The 21153-nt window shown below is 36.9% G+C and overlaps 1 protein-coding gene across 5 annotated transcripts in view; it reads right to left on the reverse strand.

Moving 5' to 3' along the window:
* Positions 1-21153, reverse strand: part of LOC120541666 (adenosine kinase-like) — a 562677-nt gene that overhangs the window by 32777 nt on the left and 508747 nt on the right. For all 5 annotated transcript variants that reach the window (XM_039773555.1, XM_039773528.1, XM_039773547.1 and 2 more), the window contains one exon: positions 5881-5995. In XM_039773555.1, coding sequence (XP_039629489.1) covers positions 5881-5995 — 115 coding nt within the window. The remainder of the gene's footprint in view (positions 1-5880; positions 5996-21153) is intronic.

Raw genomic sequence — 21153 nt, forward strand, 5'->3', positions numbered from 1 at the left:
GAAAATGAGATGGTCAGGGATAGAATAGTGTTTGGCACAAACTCGGCAAAAGTGCGACAGAAACTTTTAAGTGCCGGGTCTGAGTTAACATTAAATGACTGTTGGTGAAGGACTGTGCTTATGCAAACGAATAGAAAGCAAATGTTAAGTTATTTTTAAAATGTTTCCTTTTCTTTTTCATAACGTCTTTAACACACTTCTTCTCTGCTGCGAAGCGCAGGTATTTTGCTAGTTTGATATAAAATCTACAAAATTTGCAGAAATTAAAAGGATCTGGATACTTTCTGAATTGACTGTGTATTAACAAAACAGTTTGATGGTAATTGAGGTTTATTTAAATGTTTCATCATTTGCCAAGTTAATAAAGATCAACTACACTCATCTAATCTCAAAGACCATTACCAAGCAGTATTGATTCATGGAAATCCTCCAGCCTTTGCTCTTCTGGATGTAGTAATTACTGTATATTTTACTTCAATATGCTGCACTATCTCAAACAGGTAGGAATGACACAAACATACGCAAGTAACACTGAGTTTCACAGCCAGAAATGTACGCAAAACAGCACCTCTCAGTTTTCATGTTCTTCTATTTGAGGCATCATAACATCACAACAAAACAAATGTCCATCCATGCATTTTAAAGCCAATTATCAGAATCATGGGAATCTAGCGCTTCCCTGGAGAAGAGGAGGAGGAAGAGGAGAAGAAGGTGCAAACTCCACAAAAGCAGTGCCTGGGCCAAGACAAGAGCCTGAACTCATGAGGTAGTATCATTAACGACCACACTCCCAGATTTGAGTATGTCACATTTAGCTGGGTTCTCTTTATCTATTAATAGGACATGACAAAAATAATCACATTATTGCATGAACAAATGTCATTCTAAATAGTGCACAAATCTTTGTCCATCACTGTATTATGATAATGGTGAATAAGTATGCTGATAAATTCTAACAGACCTTCAACTATCATCAAACCAACTTAATCCAGTTCAGTGTCACAAGTGTCAGAGCCTATCCTACCAGCTTTAGGAAACAAACCAAAAGCATCATAATAGGACACACTCACACACACCCCTTCCCATTCATAAAGGGCCAAATAGGAACTGGCAATAAATCTAACAAAAATGTTTTTAGTTAGGTCAGGAAATCTAGAACACCCCAGAGAAAAACCCATGAAGACATGGACAGAACATGCAAACTGTTCACTGTTGACAGTGACAAGGCTAAGACTTAAACCTATGACAAGATGAAGAATTTTGTTATTCCAGACAGTTGGAAATTAATAATCAGACTGATTAATTAAGTGAAATAAGTAGTATTGTGCATGTTACAAGTAGAACAGTCCCTGAAAGAGAAGCCAAAAACAAAGATTTTGCACATTTATTCAGGAATCCATTACCATGATTTGAAATTCAGGGAACAAACAATCCAATATGAAGCTCCTCAGGGAGTGGGCCAATCACAGAGCAGACTTATATAATTGCTCCTCATAAAAAAATGATTAAAATTAACAAGAGTGTGTTTATAGGAGCCCTAACTTTATTGTAATGTAAATTGTTTCAATCTGTGAAAAGATGAGGTCATAATTAGAGATCGGGTGGTCCTGGCCCAGGGAACAATACACTAAGGCATGTCACAAACTGTGTAGAGCAGCTTTAATTAGTCCCAACTGTGTGGTGAGGACCACAGGAGGAGTCAGTGCTGCGAGTGAGAGGAGTACAACACTGTACTCAATGCTGCTGCAAAGGCTTTGTCCAGTAACAATATAATTTATTCAGAGAAGCAGGTGTCCATTTCAGTGTTCAAATACTCTTGACTATAGGAGATGCTGTAACACGCTGAATTTGTAGTACAGAGCATTTCAAGGAAACAAAGAAACAATTAGTTGAAAAAAATCAACAGGAGGGCAACAATGTTATTACTTTCCAAGCTCTCAAACTACTGACTTGATCTATGCATGAGATGTGTTCTTACATTTGTTTATTTGATTAAAGTCCTGTAAGAGACTTTGCCACCTGATTAGCAATGTCAGCCTGTTGTTGACTGAATCTGTATGAGACTGATACAAACAGATTTCAACTACAGTGAACGCATGAGGCCATGGATTTAACAAAAAATGCTCCATTTATAAATTTCATTAATGGCGAGCCTCACTGAAACAAGCTCTATTTCTGGCTCAAGAAATTATGGGGTTTATTTAAGGCAGTGAATCAGGCTGAATAACTTACACTGGCAAAAATTTCTTGTTGATTCACTGGACACTTAAACGGATGAAATGGGCCTACATGGTCATTCTTTGACTAACTTTAGTTTTGTAACTTTTTGTCTTGTTACTTTTGTCTGGCACAAAAATTAAGGATGAAGGCACCTAAACCAGTCACATCAGCAATGTCTAATCAAGTACTGTTTACCTGTACAGTGCTTTCCAGTTATAATTTTTCATGCACAGGTTCATGCACTCGACCTAGTCTCTCCTACTATAATGTAAAAACACACACTAATTCCTTTATTACCTCTTAGCTGTATTATTACAACTTATTCTTAAGTCATCCTGACTAACTGTTGAATATATTACAAGTCCAAAATGACACTACCACATACAGACCAATAAACATAAAAAGCTCTCATCCAGCTCAAATATACTGGTTTTCTTTATGATATCCCTTCTTCAACACTCAATAACCAATCACAATATCCCAGGATATCTGTCATTACTGCATGTCTCCATACCAGACACCTGAGACTCCCTGATGCAGGGCTCGTTGTAATTCCAAAGCTTCACTGTGCACCTCTGTACACACATTCATTTAGATTTATGGCTGTGACTCTCTGGAATACTCTTTCAGACTTAAAATGAAGCTCTAAAGAAGTTATTGCTAAATGATACTTGGAAACACACATTTGCTTGTTGTGTTTGTGTAGGTACAGTAATACAGAAAATAGCGCTGCTACCTCACAGCTCCAGGGTCATGGGTTATCTGTGTGCTGTTTGCACATAATTCACACGTCTGCATTGGCTTTCATTCTACATCGCAATGACATGTAGATTACATTAACTGGCTAATCTAAACTGGCCTGTCATGAGAGAATATGGGCATAAGCATGTGCATTAGGTTGATTCCTGTCTTGCACTTGATACTACTGGGACAGGCTATGTTCCCCCAGTGCTGCAGGGGTTAGATGGATGAATCTCAGTAGACTCTTCTTGCAACCCTACTCTCTAATTGAATAATCTGTACTGTTCCCGATTCTGCTGAAAAGTCCATTCAGGTCCTTTCACATTAGTTAATGTTTTATAGGCTCTATAGAGTATCCATCATTGTATTCTGTCATATTTCAAATTAATTTGCTACTTAGAATGGTACTTCTGTTTGGTTTGTGAAGTGCGCCGTGATACATGCTCCTTGAAAGGCACCATAGAGAACAAGGACTCACAGAAAGATTGGAGCATTGACAAACAAAATCTGAATTTCCTCAGCAACCAAATGTTTTTGTTCAACTCTATGCAATGCATATTTAATATAACCGATACTTCCCTCAGATGACAGGAAGGAGGTTACAGTTATTTAGGGACCAGTGGGTGGGGACACTACCATTTTACCTTTTGAACACCTGCCGCCTAAAGGTTCTCTGTATGACGCACTATTCCACTGCTGGTTTGGTATTATTTTTTCTTGTAATGGTAGCAGTCTCTTCAAAGGTATATTAGTTTAATTTTCATTTATTATTTGCCTTACAAATGACTGTTGCCATATGCCCAATGCTATTTGGACAGGCTCTGACCCCCACAATTTGGCAATGAATAAATTAATCCTGATGGATTGCTGGACGATATATATTTAATTGAACAGTAATGTGCCTTTGTGGTGAACATCTCATGAAGTACAACATATTCCTAGAACAATAATACAGGAATGGTAGATGATTTGCTTGAGATCATATGGTAAGAGAGTTGCAAATTTGAACATATGCCCTTGTGGCATCATTTCCAGCTCCTCTTGCACTAGGATCAATGTTCTTTACCTGCACAGCTCTTGCTAGAAGGAGAAAACAGTGGCTTCAATATTCTCAAATTATTAATCCCTCAGCAAAACAATAGATGATGTACAAGACCATGTAATGTTTGATAATCCTGCATTTGTTCCTGCTCTGAATGCAAAAACAAAAAGATCAGTTCAAAATATTTTAGTGTACTAAGCAAAACATGATAGCAATCACTGAACACAACAGCTCTCCCAATGTCAAATACTCAATCACTTTCGCTACATAAAATGTAAATTGATCATCTTTAGGGTTTCAATGTATTTCTAGTACTGAGCTGTACTCTCACTATAATTTACAGATACAGCATCTTTATCCACCCTGACAAACACTTGCTGGCTGGTGGCCACAGACCAGAAAACAAATTAAAATTCTAGATGTACTCTCACCAGTTTCCCACATGATCATTTATTAGTCCTTTTCACCGCAAAGGTTCAGGGCACAATAAGCCTAATTAGTATTTTAATAGATAACTCAGCTAGACCTGGTGCATTTGCATGGACTTACTGAATGTTAAATTAAGGACAGCGATTTTCCTGACACAGTCATTAAGTCATAAATTATTTAGAAAGAAAAAAGCAAAGTACCAACAAAAATACACTCTTTAAAAAAACAAAAACAGAGACTCTTTTGAGAATTGCCCCATAGGCCAAGATTTCTGTGTCCTTAATCATTATTAAATGACTTAACATGACATGCTGAGCTTGGCGAATGATTGCATCCCGACAAGAGAACAAATTACAAACGAAATGAAAGATCAAGCTGTATTAGAGGCCCGCCTCTGGGAAATGAAAATCTTTAATTCTCTTTTATATTGACATTTATTTGGCTGCCATGAATAACAACATAGCAATCAGATTTAGCTCTGCTTGCCACTGTATGGCTTATCCCAGAGCTCAGAAATTCCTTGACATTTATCATGTTTGCCTTTGTAGAAGACATCTCAACATACTCTCTCTTCCCACCTAACATTCATCATGAATTTTATATAAAGTTCACAGAGCCACAAAACTTTGTCTTCATAAAGAACAAATGAAAAAGGCTAGCAGGTATTATTCATCACTGTGAAGCACCTATAAGACGACAATAGATGTGTTCATTTTCTCTACAACCTCGGGGGCTTGGGTTTAACCTCAGCCCAGACATCAAATGAGTTTCTGAATCTGGGAACTTAGTCCGTGGCCAGAAAAAGAATGAGACCCTTGTAATATTCCTTTCCTGACAAGGTTTAGGCAAGTAGTGATTTCTTGGAACACCCTTATCGGTCTAGAGGGGATTGATGCTGTTAACATTTGTATGATAAACCCAATGCAGTGAAAAATGACTTGGGTGTCTCAGTGTCTCAAAAAAGTGATTCTGTGCTGTAAATGCATTCAAGAGTTGCCCTTTTTGCCTTGATGCTCTATTGCTAACCCCTCCTCTCTATCTCTACTGGAGATTTATCATAGTGAATGGCTGAAAAAAATCTAAGGTTACCTGCTTCCCTTGTACTTGTCATTATTTTCTAGTCCTTATTTTCTCATCTGTAACATGTAATCTGTTTTTTGATTTCATAAAGTGTGAAGCGACATACCACAGCTCTGTGTTTTTCAAAGGGGCACACAAAGTCATAAGTTTTCCACAAAGCATTTTCCCTACTGAAGACAGACTTTTTACCAGATAACCAACACTGAACTAATTTTATGAACTATCTAATAACCTATATTTACATTTTTCATGATGTGAAATAGACAAGCTACAGATATACTTCACAACAAGCCATACATTTAATTATGTTACTATTCAAACAAACAAACAAACAAACAAAGTGATAAACAATAAATAAAGAAATATACCACTGGTGACTACGGTGCCATCTTTCCCTTGGGTGAAGACTACAATTCGCTGTCTCTTCTTGTTTACCTTTGGCAACTTCTGTACCCGCCTTGCAATTTCTTCTATATCTTCTGTCTAATAAATTAACCACAAATAAAAAAGTCAAAGTAAGCAAAAAAATAAAATAAAAAAAAATAAAGGTATAAATTAATGCATGCTGCGGCACAGTCTTTGTTGGAGGTTTAATCAGGGCCTACCCAGGGCAAAGAAACAAAGCAGGAAGGCAAAACATAAATAAAGTATAAAGGCAGATTAAATAAAAAAATATATATACTTCTGGTCAAACATTTTAGGACACCTTGGTTTATCTAGTTTTCCTCTACATTTAATCAGTTGAAATACAATGAATGCCCTAAAATGGTGCCGAGGTAAGAAGTAAACTGACAGAGATTTAAATTTAAAGTTTATGGCAGCAAAAACTGAAAATAAGCTTTCTTTAGGGAAATACCAATAGGTTAAAATCTACAGATGTTCTGCAGCAATTAAAGTAAATTAAGCCTTGCAAGTTGAAACAAACAATAGAACAAGAAGAAGAAGCATTGAACAAATAAACATATAAACATGGCATATAAAACAATAAATCAAAGAATCATTAAGTGTACAAAATTTTATTACATTTTTTGATTCATCCAAGTAGCCACCTTTTGCTGATAGAACAGCCAAACTGTGGAAACCCTTTTGATTCACAATGCCAGTCACTCTGTGCAAGTCACCAACTTTGCCTCCAGCAAAAAAAACCAACACATCACAGCTCCTCCTTCATGTTTGACAGTTGGTGCCACACATTGAGGAACCATCCTTTCACCAACTCGAAGGCGTACAAACACCCCGTGTGATGAACCAAAGATTTCAAAATTTTGATTCATTGTTCCATAAGACTTTTCTTCTAGTCTTCAGTAGTCCACAGCTGGAATTTCAATGCCCTATTTTGTCTTTTAAGAAATGGCTTTCTTACTGCCACTCGCCCTGTCAAACCTGCAACACAAAGTATCCTCTTCACAATAGAAACCGAGATATGCTTATTCTCAACCACTGTTAATCTGTGCTTGAAGCTGTTGTGGTATGAGGCACCTATCACGCAAGCTGGTGGCCCTCTGAAACTTACCTTCTGAATGGGTGGTGACTTTGGGTCTGCCAGATCTCTTCCCATCAGAGTTTCTTCCAGTTGCCTCTGGATTGTGTAGGATATCGTACTCACGGACTCTTTGATATTTTTTTTGCAGGGTCCCTAAATGAAAGGCCTACACTTCTAAGGGTAATAATGCTCTGTTTCGTTTCATTTGTTAATTGCCATTTTCTTGCCATTATCACTGGAATTTTCTACTGTGTAATATTATCCAAGTGATACTTCAGAGGATAAAGTAACACAGTCTGTTTCAACTTTGCTTTAAGACAGACAGATAGTTTTTAAATAATCAACAGAGGTTGGGACATTTGCAACTTGCAAGGCTTAATTAACCTGAATTGCTGCAGAACATCTGCAAATTGTAACCTATTAGTTGTTCCATGAAAAAGAATTCATTTGTAATATTCCCTTTTTCCAGTTTTTGCTAACCTAAACTTTAAATTAAAACCTCTGGTAGTTTACTACTTACCTTATCGCCACTTTAGGTTATTCATTGTATTACAACTGAATACATCTGAAGAAAAACTGGAAAAACTGAGGTGTTTTAAAACTTTTAACCAGTAGTGCATATATAAGAACACACACACACCCACACTGTATTTCCATAACAGCCCTCACCTTGCAAAATATAGTGAAAATGAATGAATAAATGCTTGAATGAGAAAAGTATATATACTGCAAAAAATCTATCAGATACTCTCAAAAATACATGACCAGCTATAATTTGGTCTGTTATGAATGGTAGATGTGTGTGAGGGGTGGGTTGCTGCTTTGTGCCAGATGATGTTGAATTAGGCCCCAGTGTGAAATGTAAAAATTAAACCAAGTGCAAAAAGCAGATGTACAATATGGATTGATGGATGCTGGTCATTTGTTGCAGTGATGCATTACACTGAAGGCAGAGGGCAATTATGCTTTGCTTTCTATGGAACACTAATCCTGCCTAGTTAGGCTCCCCCCCTCTATAGAACAGTAAATGATATGTTGTTTCAGAATATCGATGGATACACATCTATTGACCTATGTGTCTACCTACAACATGAACTAGGGGTTCCTAAACACAATTAGCCCCAAAAAATGACTTTAAATTCCCACTTGTTGGGGTTTCTGTCAAAACTCCAGCTAGCAATGAGAGGGCAAACAGAATATTCATAATTAAAAAGACTTATTTTTCAGAATTTCTGTTAAACAAAAACATGCTCAGAGGAGCAAAAAGGCAAAAGGAACTGAGGGTAGTCCCTTGACAGGAACAGGTAGGTGATCCTACCTCGTGTGGGACCACCCACGAAATAGAGACATTTGATCCCCAGCTGGGGATGAGGGTGGGGACCCTGGCTGAAACATAACACATACCTGTGTATATAAATTGTATGAAGTAAAATAAACACATGAAGAAATAATATTGACAGTAAGAGACCCATCAAAACACAATAATATGTAATTTCAGAATACTGATGGTTATCTATCCATCTGTGTATATAAATTATATAAAATAAAGAAATGACACTGAGAGTGACAAGCTTCAATGTTACACAATATGCACTTTTTTTAGTAAACTAGAATTTACCATTAATATTAAATAAAACAGTAGTTATATTCTATTACACACATGGACAGTGAGCCGTTAAGATCTATCTTTCATCATATGTTTGCAGCAAATCATTGAAAGAGATAAGCTAATATGGTCAAGACCCTTAAACAACTCTGAGTAAAGACTTCACTTAAAACTGAATCAAGGTATTACATATTATCAGTAAATCTGCAAACAGAAAGGGAGCCGACTTCAAAAAGTCACAAATCCGCACTCCCGACACTCTGCTTGCCTTTATGTACTAAGCACTTATCTAAACACTGTGCAGGATTTAAAACACTTAAACTCAACATTTGGCCTACAGAAACAAGTTCACCAGTGAGTGTAATGCAAGCATAATGCAAGCATGTCACCAGCAAGTCAGGCCTAGACAGGGAGCTGCAATCTGTGGGAAATATTGCACACATGAAGGACTAGACAAAATATGCAATAACATTTGTAAACCTGTTTAATCCAATTCAGAATTACAGTTTATCATGCAGTTAAAAGAAAATATGAAGTACTTGTAAAAGCTTATTACTGGGAACTGCATTTTGCAAAAATCAACAGAATGACAGTGAATTCATGATTAATGTAGGATGTGAATGTAATGATACCACCTTGGTTCCTAAAAAGTGGAAGTTTTTCTCAAACTTTTCAAAACTGGACCTAGGCTAAATAGAAACATTCTCATAAATAATATCTTAAAACTAGACATTATCATTTCATTTATTTAGTAACATTGCAGTTTTAGGTTAACTGGAAAATTGGGTACAAGGCTGACACAAACTAGGGTGCCAATCCACTGCTTGGTACATTTGCACACTCACAATCAGTCACCAATCAATCTATTTTAAGTACAGTATAGGTAGACAGCTGAAGCACACAGGCAGGCAGAGCGAGAACATACAGCTTTACACAGACAAGCGACAGGAGTGGGATCAAATCAAGTATTCTGTGACAACAGTCACTTTCACAATTACCTGAAAAAAGATGCATTTTGCTATTTATTTAACACAAAAAGGGTAACTATAATGCAGAGTGTGACTTAAAGATTGATAAATGCAAATCATATGAAATATGATATAATTATAATTAACCTTATCCCTGTCAAATGGTGGTCAGACAATTGGGGATATCATTCTAACACACTCTGAAGGTACAGTGAGCAGGCTTTGTGGCACAATGACCTGTGCTCCAAATGAAAAGAAAAAAAATCTAAATAGTTGAATGTTGTGCCTTGGGATGGTGACTGCAATTGAAACGTCCCACATACAATAAAGTTTTCTTTGGGTTTGTTAGTACAAACTCAAGAAAAGATATTACAACCTGCTATTATATTGATTGAAACCCAAAATACTTAGATATACTGTATTAAAAAATAGAAATCAATGCCTTTCCTTAGCAGATGTGTAACTAGTTAAACAAATAAAGTTGGTAGGGAAAAGGTACACGTTCCCTTGATTTTATAAGGCATGGGAATTAGTGAGATTCCAAAGCATCTCATTTGAAAAAGGCAAAGCCACATGTATGTCTAGCATTACCTCACACATCATAAACTTTCATACAAATGTGATTTATTGCCAATTCATTTGACCTTTAGCAAATCTGTAGCTTTAATTCCCTAGCTGATGGCCAGCAGTGGCAATGGCCTTCATCTGCTTGAAAGTCTGCTGGCACAAATGACTTAGAACTAGAGCTGTTTTTCTTTCTTTAACTACCTTTTACTTCATTTTTAAGTATGCTACAGGAGATTACATGTAGGAAAAGTCTCAACTTCCCTACTTGAGGAAACTACTGTACTCACTATAAGTGGACTACTTTAAACCACAATTACTTTGCAGTTAAAGGAAATAAAGGTAAGTAAATTGGCATAAAAAATTTTCCAGTTACATGATGTTCTATTTAAAAAGCAAACTATGATAGGCAGACCTATCCTAAAGCCCTGATTACCATCTTAATAAAAAATAAAATACAGCTACCTTTCTGGCAAACTCGCATTTCCTTCTGTAAAATTTTATCTACGCTGCTGTTATACAATTTGAACATTATAACACCTCATATAAAAGCTCAAGCTCAAATAAAACAAAGCATTTCTAGCAGTCCAAAAGCAAATACTCTTAGTTTCTCCCAGGGCTTGAGCTCTAGATATTTTCCAGGCTGGCCCAGCAATCAACTCTAAAAGGCTTAAGATTCTTGAGAGAAGGCAGGGTAAAAGAGTCTAAGTAAGTGCTAATGGAAAGGTTAATACTGTGGTGGTTAGCAGGCTACAGCAAAAGCAATTTGTCACTGTGACTGAATTTAAACCAAGCAGAGTCACGTCTGCAGCCCAGGGGTGCAATAAAAACACAGAATGGGTTGGCTTAATCCACAACTTCCGTCTTTTTATTGTTCTGCTACAGCAAGATCAGAAGAATGGCTTCAATTGTTTATAACTCACAGCAAGTGTACTTAACGGGTTGGTCTAACTTTAGCACTACGAGATTCATGTGTGATTAAAAAAAACAGCAGAAAGAAAATGTACAAAAGGGTTATTAAAATATTTTTTCATATTAAAACATTAGAAGTAACTGCAGCCTCTTTGATATTGGCCTTTACATTTTTGTTTTGTTTTCTCCAATTATGTATTTAAGTTACCAACTACCAGTATCTAAATGAGTTGTTCCAGTTCATTTATGTGGAGTTCTACAAGCCAAACAGAGAAAAATATAAACTGCCCCGGCACAGTATGTTAATGCCCCTATGCAATATTGAGGAGGACAGTCTATTTTTCCTCAGCAGTTGGTTTTTTATTTTATTTGGGTGTTATTAAATGACTCTGACCTGAATTTTAAATCACATATTAATCAGACTACAACAACAGCATTTTTTCACTTAAGAAATATAGCAAAGGTTAGACCTCTCAAGATGCTGAGAATTAGTTCACGCTTTTGTTTCTAGTGGGTTAGATTACTGTAATGCACTCCTCTCAGGACTACCCAAAAGGCTGCTGGAATCCTAACTAGGAAAAGAAAATCCAAGCACATTTCTCCAGTTTTGATGTCACTACATTGGTTACCTGTGTCATTTAGAATTGACTTTGAAATACTGCTTATGGTTTAGAAAGCCTTAATTAATCTCGCTCCATCTTATATTTCAGAATGTCTTTTACCTTACACTCCAAATCATAACCTTAGATCTTTAAATAAGTGTCTGCTTATTATTACGACAGCTAAACTTAAAAGAAGTGGTGAGGTGGCCTTCTGCTGTTATGCACCCAAAATCTGGAATAGCCTGCCAATAGGAATTTGCCAGGCTAATACAGTGGAACACTTTACAAAACTGCTAAAAACACATTACTTTAACATGGCTTTCTCATAACTCCATTTTAGTTTAATCCTGACACTCTGTATATGCATTTAATTATCAATATCATTCCTGGTGGCTCCGTAATCCCTACTATCCCCTACTTTCTCTCTGTTCGTTTTCCGTTTTTCTGTGGTGGCGATCTGTGCCACCACCACCCAATCAAAGCACCGTGATGTTCCTACATTGATGGATTAAAGGCCAGAGGTCCACATGACTGTCATCATCAAGTTCTTCCATGTGAACCCTGAATACAATGAGGACTGATTGTGAGATCATTTATGTTAGGTAGGATGCCTAGAGGGGGCTGGGTGGTCTCGTGGCCTGGAACCCACGCAAATTTTTTTTTTTCTCCAGCCGTATGGAATATATAGATTTTTTTTTTTCTGTCCTCCTTGGCCATCGGACCTTACTTTTATTCTGTGTTAATTAGTGTTCCCTAATTCTATTTTCTTATTTATTTTGTCTTTTTTCATCATGTAATTGTTTGTATGAAAATGTGCTTTATAAATAAATGTTGTTATTTATGGGGTTGAAGAATACAGGCGCACCTGGAGATGCTCGGTTGCCCCCTGGTCTGTACAGCCATTGGGCTTCAATGTGTCATCCAGGACTCCAAAAGTAGTTTACTGTGTGGTTGCTGGCCTTTGGAGAAAAATCTCTACCAGTCAACATTACAGAGAGCTTGGAGCTGGGTGGTAGAATGGACAGCGTCTGTGCTGCAGAGAAGAAGAATGTCCAGACCAGAGAAAGTTGGTCAAAGAGGAGGCTGTGATGCCCCTGAAAAGCACTTGGCTGAGTTAAATGGTCACCCACTCCAGCAGTTACAGGTGAATGACCCTAGTGAGGCATCAGTGTTATCATTGTTATTTCTGTGTTTAGATAACACTCTTTTAGTTTCATTGCTTCTTTTTGAGTTTGTAATGGTTTGTAAGTGCCCCCTACCCAATAACTGCCACCATCAGCATGCACCTCTGCTAATAAGCAAAAATACAGCAATGCACTTAACAGTTTAATATCAGGGAAAATATTTAAAGGCACTCATGTATGTAGAAGAAGAAATGTACAACTGATGAACAGCAGCACTATTATGCCCGAGTACCATTATATTTAAAAACAGAAGATAGTGTTACAGTATTTACATTTAATAACTCTGCTGACACGGTGGATACAAGGAGGTCTGACATTGCTGTATCATTCACAGAAAAGAATACTGACATCATTAACAGACAACTGAAATAAAAGCAGCCCAATAGAACAAAATCTAATTCAAACACACAGCCTTTCAAGAAAAAAAACTTTTCATAAAATATATTATCAGGATGATCTTTGAAGTACCTGTAACAGATATCACACAGAAAGTCTGCAACTCTGCAGCGTAAATACAATACCTTTTTTATTCATTCTTTTTCTGTAAATGGTATTATGGTAATAGCTAATACTGTGTAGTTCAGAGAGATGCGAGGCCGAAAAAGGGGTTGCAAATCCATTAACATTTACAAAAATATGGTGAAACTATAATATAAATTCTATGAAATCCCTAGTAAATAGGACCTTCTCTGATCATGTAGTGCATCGACAGTCAACCATAAGAACAGCTCAGACAAACCGCAACACAAGTATGGGCTCCTTTCAAGCTTACGTTTCTCAGTTACTCACTTCTCTTGTCTTTTCTGCTTCTGATATATGGTAATCTCTTGCTTACTTCAATGATGTTAGAAACACTTAACTTTTCACCTCTCCAAAGTTAATTTAATTTGTTTCAATAGCCACAGGATGAACATCTTTGTTAAACATTATTCATTTTTGTCCCACTTGATTCTGAGCTACATTTGCTTAACCTTTTCCCATCTGTAATTCTTCCAAGATATTTTTTTATTAAAAAAACTAAAGTGAAGGTGAAAAAGCCTGCAGGTACAGGATGATAACTCAAGAGCCAAAAACAGAAATAAGATGGGGAAATACTTGAAGGCTGGAGATAAAAAAAAAAAGGTATTAAAAGATGACGGCAAATAAGCTTGCTGTGTGACAGTCTAATGAATAAATAGGTTTAAGTCCAGACAGCTTCTACAACATACTGGGTGGAATGCAAAATAATATCTTACATAAAGATTTTATGTTAAAAATATAAATAACAAACAAACAACAAATCACCTCTTGTAACAACACTACACAGTTTAAAAAAAGTACACACTTAAATGTAAAGTCTTCTTTATAAAGTTACAGTTAACTTTATACAAATACTGTGACCAACAACTTTAATGAAGGAAACCATGACTCAAGCAAGGAGAACAAACTTGTCATCCTTTGAAATGATCAGTATTCCTGCATTCGTGTGACTTAAAGGCTGCATTTAATCTTACTGATAGATAAAAAGAAAAATGCGCATAAACTGTACTTTTTGATTAAGAATTCCGTGCATTCTGAATAAGTGTGTAAATGTCTTAACAATCAGCTTAAAGTGAAAACAGGCCATATGCTTCAGTGAACGAGACATCCTTAGAGCTGAGCTCCAATGAGTATACTGTGAACCAACTTAAGAGCCCAGACACTGCTTGGAAAATGAGGTACAAATAAAGCAAACCCTTTGCCAAGATAAATACACATTTAACACACACACACACACTATACAAGTCATAATTTTCACATCCTGAAGAACTGAAATTTAAGGAGGAAAGAAGACATCTGAGCACGAGTCACAGATGCTTGACAGGCTGATATAGGTTACAAACCCTTTATAAAGATTGTTTCCTTTCTGCCCACAGCACCAAGCTACTCTTTCAATAGCTGGTCATCCAAACAATCCGAATCTAAAAACAATGCTTCAGATATTGTTGGAGGTCACAGAGAATTTCAGGGTAATTGCTGTAGACATTCTGACCTCTCTTGCACTGACCAATGGTGCTGTTCACAACTCCATAATAAGGGTTGTGCTAAATTAAAGTGGCATGCAGGTGAAGATAATGAAAAGGAAACCAGTGGTCTACACAAGGACAACTCCTGCACTTCATAAACTTGATCCAAGGACCATCTGGATAATCCAAAAGACTACCATAAGAATGTTTTATTCAGTAATGAAATGAAAGTTACACTGTTTAGGTAAAACATTTCACTTATTTTGTTCAGGGACCGGTGATCTCTCTTTTTAGCCTACAGAACATGAGAAACTTGGCGGCAAAAACAAAATACCACGCCATTTCAACCATAAAGGATAATAGTGGGAGAATAATAATGTGGATCTCAGCCATAATACCTAGATGGATGGCAGTTAGCAGGGGAACCTTAAATATATATCAATACACTGGTAAACTGCAACTTATAAGAATGTGGATCAAGTAATGTGACAATGGTGTGCAACACATTATAGACTATAACCATCAGGTAACAGTACAAACTTTTGTGCCACTTTGCAGCCCCAGTTCCGTAAAAAAATATAAGAAAATTTAAAAAAATGTGAATTAGTGTAAGCTGCCTTCATACAGGGTGTTCATAAGAAGTGCAATGATTTACAAGAACAAGAATAGATTTACAAGAATGTTTAAAGTCTAAATATTCACAATTGTAACAGAAATGTCTAGTTTTTTACCCTGTGACAGAGGACTACAGAGGGCTAGATCTCTAGTAAGGAATCAAAAATTAAAAATAACCCCCCAATTGTATGGAATGTTATATGCCTTTAATAAATTCAATAAAAAAAAAAAGAAAAATAACATTGTATTTATAATCACTGATATTGAAATAGCCTAAAACAATGCCTCACATGCTCATGTTTGAAATTTGGGAAATGGCTCTTAACAGTGCTACCAGTAGGACCAGTAAAGAATCATATATCAAAAATATAACCGTATTTGTCATGCATTTTAAAATAAAAACAACTCTAAACATGCCTACTTTGCTGATTCCCAGTTTTTCAAATTTTGTGAAAAGGAGGAACTTTGACCCCTTGTGTCCTATTTTAGGGTGAACCCCTGGGGTCGGTTGATGTGGCATACACAACATCAGGGGCCTCATGTATAACGCCGTGCGTAGAACTCGCACTATAACATGGTGTAAGCACAAAAGCCGAAATGTGTTTACGCACAGAAAAATCCAGATGCAGGAATCTGTGCGCATCAACTTCCACGTTCTTCCGCTACATAAATCCCGATCAGCGTGAAAACTAACGCTCGTGCACGCGCATTTTGTAACGCCCCAAATCCTCCCAGAATTACGCCTATTTGAATATGCAAATCAATATAAATCGCCCTTAAGCGCAGCCTTCTGTGAAAAGACAATGGGAAAAGCACGGGGAAATTATAAGAATTTCAGCGAATACCAAGTGGAGGCAAAGGAAAAACATACTATTTGTTCAAATAAACCGTGGTATAATCAACAAAATGAAGTTGATCGAGTGACATAGCGTGTTGGAGAAACTTGAAAGCTCACATTCACAAAATCGCACAGTGCCGGAAATAAAAAGAAGTCACATATCAAAGTTGCCGTGAAAAGAAGAGTTGTAAGCCCACTGTCTGAGTGTCATATGAAAGCTTATTAGGGTACAGAGAAAAAAGGCACACGGTGGGGAAAAAGCACGAAATGTCAACTTCAATCTCGACATTTCCACTTTAATCACGTAGTTTATTTTGTCATTTAGTAGAACATTATAAACTTCATCTTAAAATCGTTTAATTAACCAGTTTCTCAAAATTACATCGTAATTAAAGTAGCATGTTAAATGCTTTGTTTTGTATTTGATCTTCTAATCGTATGTGATCTATGTGTGTGAATCACTACTTGCTTCTTAAACTGGCTCTCTTCCTCCAACTGGACACAGAGTCCATTACATTTGTGATATTACAGCTCTCTGAATAACTAAAATACTGAGATGTATACGTGATGTCATTTTCATGATGATAGGAGCTAAAGCACATTATTAAACATGTGTTTTATGAGCCTCGTGCTCATGAGAACCATTTATCTTTTGTCGAAATTTGTCGCTGCGTTTTTAGCTGTGTTGTTATTTTCTCTTTCTGTTTTATATTCAATATATATTGGCTGGCCCGCCCAACAGTCCTTGCTTTTCTTTCCCCAAGTAACCGATCGCCACACAATCAGCTCTGTAATAGAAGTTAAGCCATCTGTAAGCTTAGCGCCGATTCTTCAAAACGTTTAAAGAACATTGAAATATCTTCGTAGTACATGTTTAATTATTCTATCCTTCACGACACTTCCAGTGAAGAATATAGATTATTTAAATGAAGTTAAAGTTTTATGTGTATAATTTAACAAACATATTTTGCTGCATTTCACCTTAAAAATGATATCGTCATCATATGTAAATACGCGCTTTATAAAGTGTCCCAGGTTGTGAGATATTATAACTGTAGTGCAAGTTTACAGTGGAGTGATTGTACTTATAAGTACAAACTGTTCTACAAGGAGCAATTGATTGAGTGCATTTAAAGTTCTTGGGATTAAACTGTTTTGAACCGCGAGGTCTGTACAGGAAAGGCTTTAAAACATTTTGCCGTGGCAGAGACAGCGTGTGCTTAATCCCGTATACAGATAATTCTCTTTCCGATCAGCTGCTGCTGTGATTCACACTCAGATACAGTGATATAAATACTCCGAGTCGTGCAGTGAGAGCAATATGGAAAAAGATGATCCGCTGTGGCAACTCCTAACGGGAGGAGCTGAAAGAAGAAGAAGAAGAAGTGAGAGTAACAACGCTAAAGCAGTTATGGTATTTGGAATACTATGGCTGTTCCCTGGACCATTATATTGTTACGAGTTAATTACAATCAGATGCATTACACTAATAAACAATATGCGGTTAGTTTCTGTGTATTTATAAAGCCGCGTCATGAAAATAATGAGTAATCACACAAGAACAGTACCATTGCTTTGACGCTGGGTGCCGCCAGTTTGCAAAACCGAGCGGAGAACTTGCGTACGACAAGGCATGAGGTACCGTGGAAAAGTGCGTGGCTTTACGCCAAGTGTAGGTTTTATACATCGCGATTTGAACGTGGAAAAGTTCTTACGCAACATTTCTGTGCGTACGCCCCGTTTATACATGAGGCCCCAGGACCTTCTGATCATTTTATGTTTAAGACACCTATTGGTTTGCTTTTATTACGAGGGTGTAATTTTCTCCACAAAATATGATCCAAAAATGACCTAAGAATTATTTTTGGTCTTGAGAGACAAAACCAGAGGGAAATACCAAGAAGCTCAATGTCTTGCATAACTAGACATGAATACACAACGAATGGTATATCTTATGTAAAGGTTTTGTTGTACTGATGATTCAGGAGATGCCGGGCAAAAATAAAACTGAAGTGATTTCAAAGCTTTCATAAGTAATTCTTATTAGCACAATATACAAGATTAATCAGCAGCTAAATGAAGACTTTGAAATCACTGCCACGAATTACTAAATGTAAAAGTAAGTTGAAAAATGTATTCAATTAATACATTAAAATGTAAGCATTTTGGTACTGTTTATTTAAATAAATTCTCTTTAGTAGGAAGGCAAAGCTAAAGGACATGCTTGGGAAGGAAAACTGTTAATTCTGTAGGGTTCACAAACATACCACCCCTAACCCTGCCCCGGCCAAAAGATTGCATAATCACTTAGCTTTAAGGGTGTTAAAACCGGATTTATAAAAGATTTATGCCATGTTGATAGTCTATTTTATCCAGTTGAAAGCTAATTTCCCTTCATGAAAGATAATTGCAGGACAGGTAAACTATTAGGGAATTTCAAAACTTGAGGAAACTATTCCTTTAAATGTTATTAATAATTCCTATTAATGTTAACTTAATAACAATGGCAGATTCAGAAAAAAGACAGAAAGAGGCTACCAAATTTTGATAAAGATTTCCTAGATTTTTAAAAAAATTAATTCTTCTATTTTAATAACCAAGTGGTATTCATTTTCTGTGAATGGTACATTAGGCTATACTGAAATCCAAAGAAATCGATTTCCTTAACATCTATTGCAATCTGTTAATGGACGAGCTGTACAGAAAAATTAAATCACAATTCATCTACAAGCTACTTTCAAAGCCAATTAAGAACCACTAGACGGATGAATATCACATAGCAAGAGGCAAAGATATAATCAAGGACTAACAAAGACACCAGACAGCTTATATCTCTCTACTTTAGATGTAAATGAGCTTATTATCAAAAAGCTTTTATTCAATCGAGTAAATGATTAGGCATTATCCAACAATAGCTTATGTGTATATATTTTTTTGGTATGTTAAGTTTATTTTCAGAGGATGAGATAACCAAACACAGATCCAGTCATTAAAATGTCCATGATCTGCATGGAAGCTGCACTAATTAATTTTAGTCTATAGTTTTTGACTATTTATCCATTAGCCAGCTCCTGCATGTCAATGTACTGGTACTGAGTTACTGTGACATTCTCAGGTAATGAGAACTAGCGTTTCAGAAAGCACTTGTTGCTTGCCATTCCAATCCATACGTTCTTTACAAAAAGGGCCTCTTTAAAACTTAACAGGTCTGATCTCATACCTCATACCTGCTCAAGCTTTCCTTACAACTCTGCACCTGAACACTTCACAAATTAGCTGGCCTACCTTACTGCCATCTGTAACTGAAGTAGAAGAAAGACATGACAGAGTGCCAGAATCCAAGGATTATAGAGTTAGAAGCAGGTAATCTGAAGGTAATTAGAATGAAATAAAAAGTCCAACATCTCTTCTTCTTTTGGCTGCTCCCGTTAGGGGTTGCCACAGCGGATCATCTTCTTCCACATCTTTCTGTCCTCTGCATCTTGTTCTGTTACACCCATCACCTGCATGTCCTCTCTCACCACATATAAACCTTCTCTTAGACCTTCCTCTTTTTCTCTTGCCTAGCAGCTCTATTCTTAGCATCCTTCTCCCAATATACTCAGCATCTCTCCTCTGCACATTTCCAAACCAACGCAATCTCGCCTCTCTGACTTTGTCTCCCAACCGTCCAACCTGAGCTGACACTCTAATGTACTCATTTCTAATCCTGTCCATCCTCGTCACACCCAATACAAACCTTAGCATCTTTAACTCTGCCACCTCCAGCTCTGTCTCCTGCTTTCTGGTCAGTGCCACCATCTCCAACCCATATAACATAGCTGGTCTCACTACCATCCTGTAGACCTTCCCTTTCACTCTTGCTGATATCAGTCTGTCACAAATCACTCCTGACACTCTTCTCCACAATCCCCATTACTCTTTACTGTTGATCCCAAGTATTTAAAATCATCCACCTTTGCCAACTCTACTCCCTGCATCCTCACCATTCCACTGCCCTCCCTCTCATTCACACATGTTCATTCCTCTCCTCTCTAGAGCATATCTCTACCTCTCCAGGGTCTCCTCAATCTGCTCCCTACTATCGCTACAGATCACAATGTCATCAGCAAATTTCATAGTCCATTGGGACTCCTGTCTAATCTCGCCTGTCAACCTGTCCATCACCATTGCAAATAAGAAAGGGCTCAGAGCCGATCCACTTCCACCCTGAATGCATCCGTCACTCCTACTGCAGACCTCACCACAGTCACACTTCCAACGTACATATCCTCTACAACTCTTACATACTTCTCTGCCACTCCCGACTTCCTCATAAAATAACACAACTCCTCTCGAGGCACCCTGTCATATGCTTTCTCCAAGTCCACAAAGACAACAACAACAAAAACATTTATTTATATAGCACATTTTCATACAAATAATGTAGCTGAAAGTGCTTTACATGATGAAGAAAGAGAAAAAAGACAAAGTAAGAATTAAAATAAGACAAAACTCATTAACATAGAATAAAAGTAAGGTCCGATGGCCAGGGAGCACAGAAAAAACAAAAAAAAAAAACCTCCAGACGGCTGGAGAAAAAATAAAATCTGCAGGAGTTCCAGACCTTGAGACCACCCAGCCCCTCCTCTCTCTCTCTCTCACAAAAATATATATACAGGTGCCGGTCATAAAATTAGAATATCATGACAAAGTTGATTTATTTCAGTAATTCCATTCAAAAAGTGAAACTTGTATATTAGATTCATTCATTACACACAGACTGATGTATTTCAAATGTTTATTTCTTTTCATTTTGATGATTATAACTGACAACTAATGAAAGTCCCAAATTCAGTATCTCGTAAAATTAGAATATTGTGAAAAGGTTCAATATTGAAGACA

This window comes from Polypterus senegalus, chromosome 1 (genome assembly GCF_016835505.1).
Source record: "Polypterus senegalus isolate Bchr_013 chromosome 1, ASM1683550v1, whole genome shotgun sequence".
Taxonomy (NCBI): domain Eukaryota; kingdom Metazoa; phylum Chordata; class Cladistia; order Polypteriformes; family Polypteridae; genus Polypterus; species Polypterus senegalus.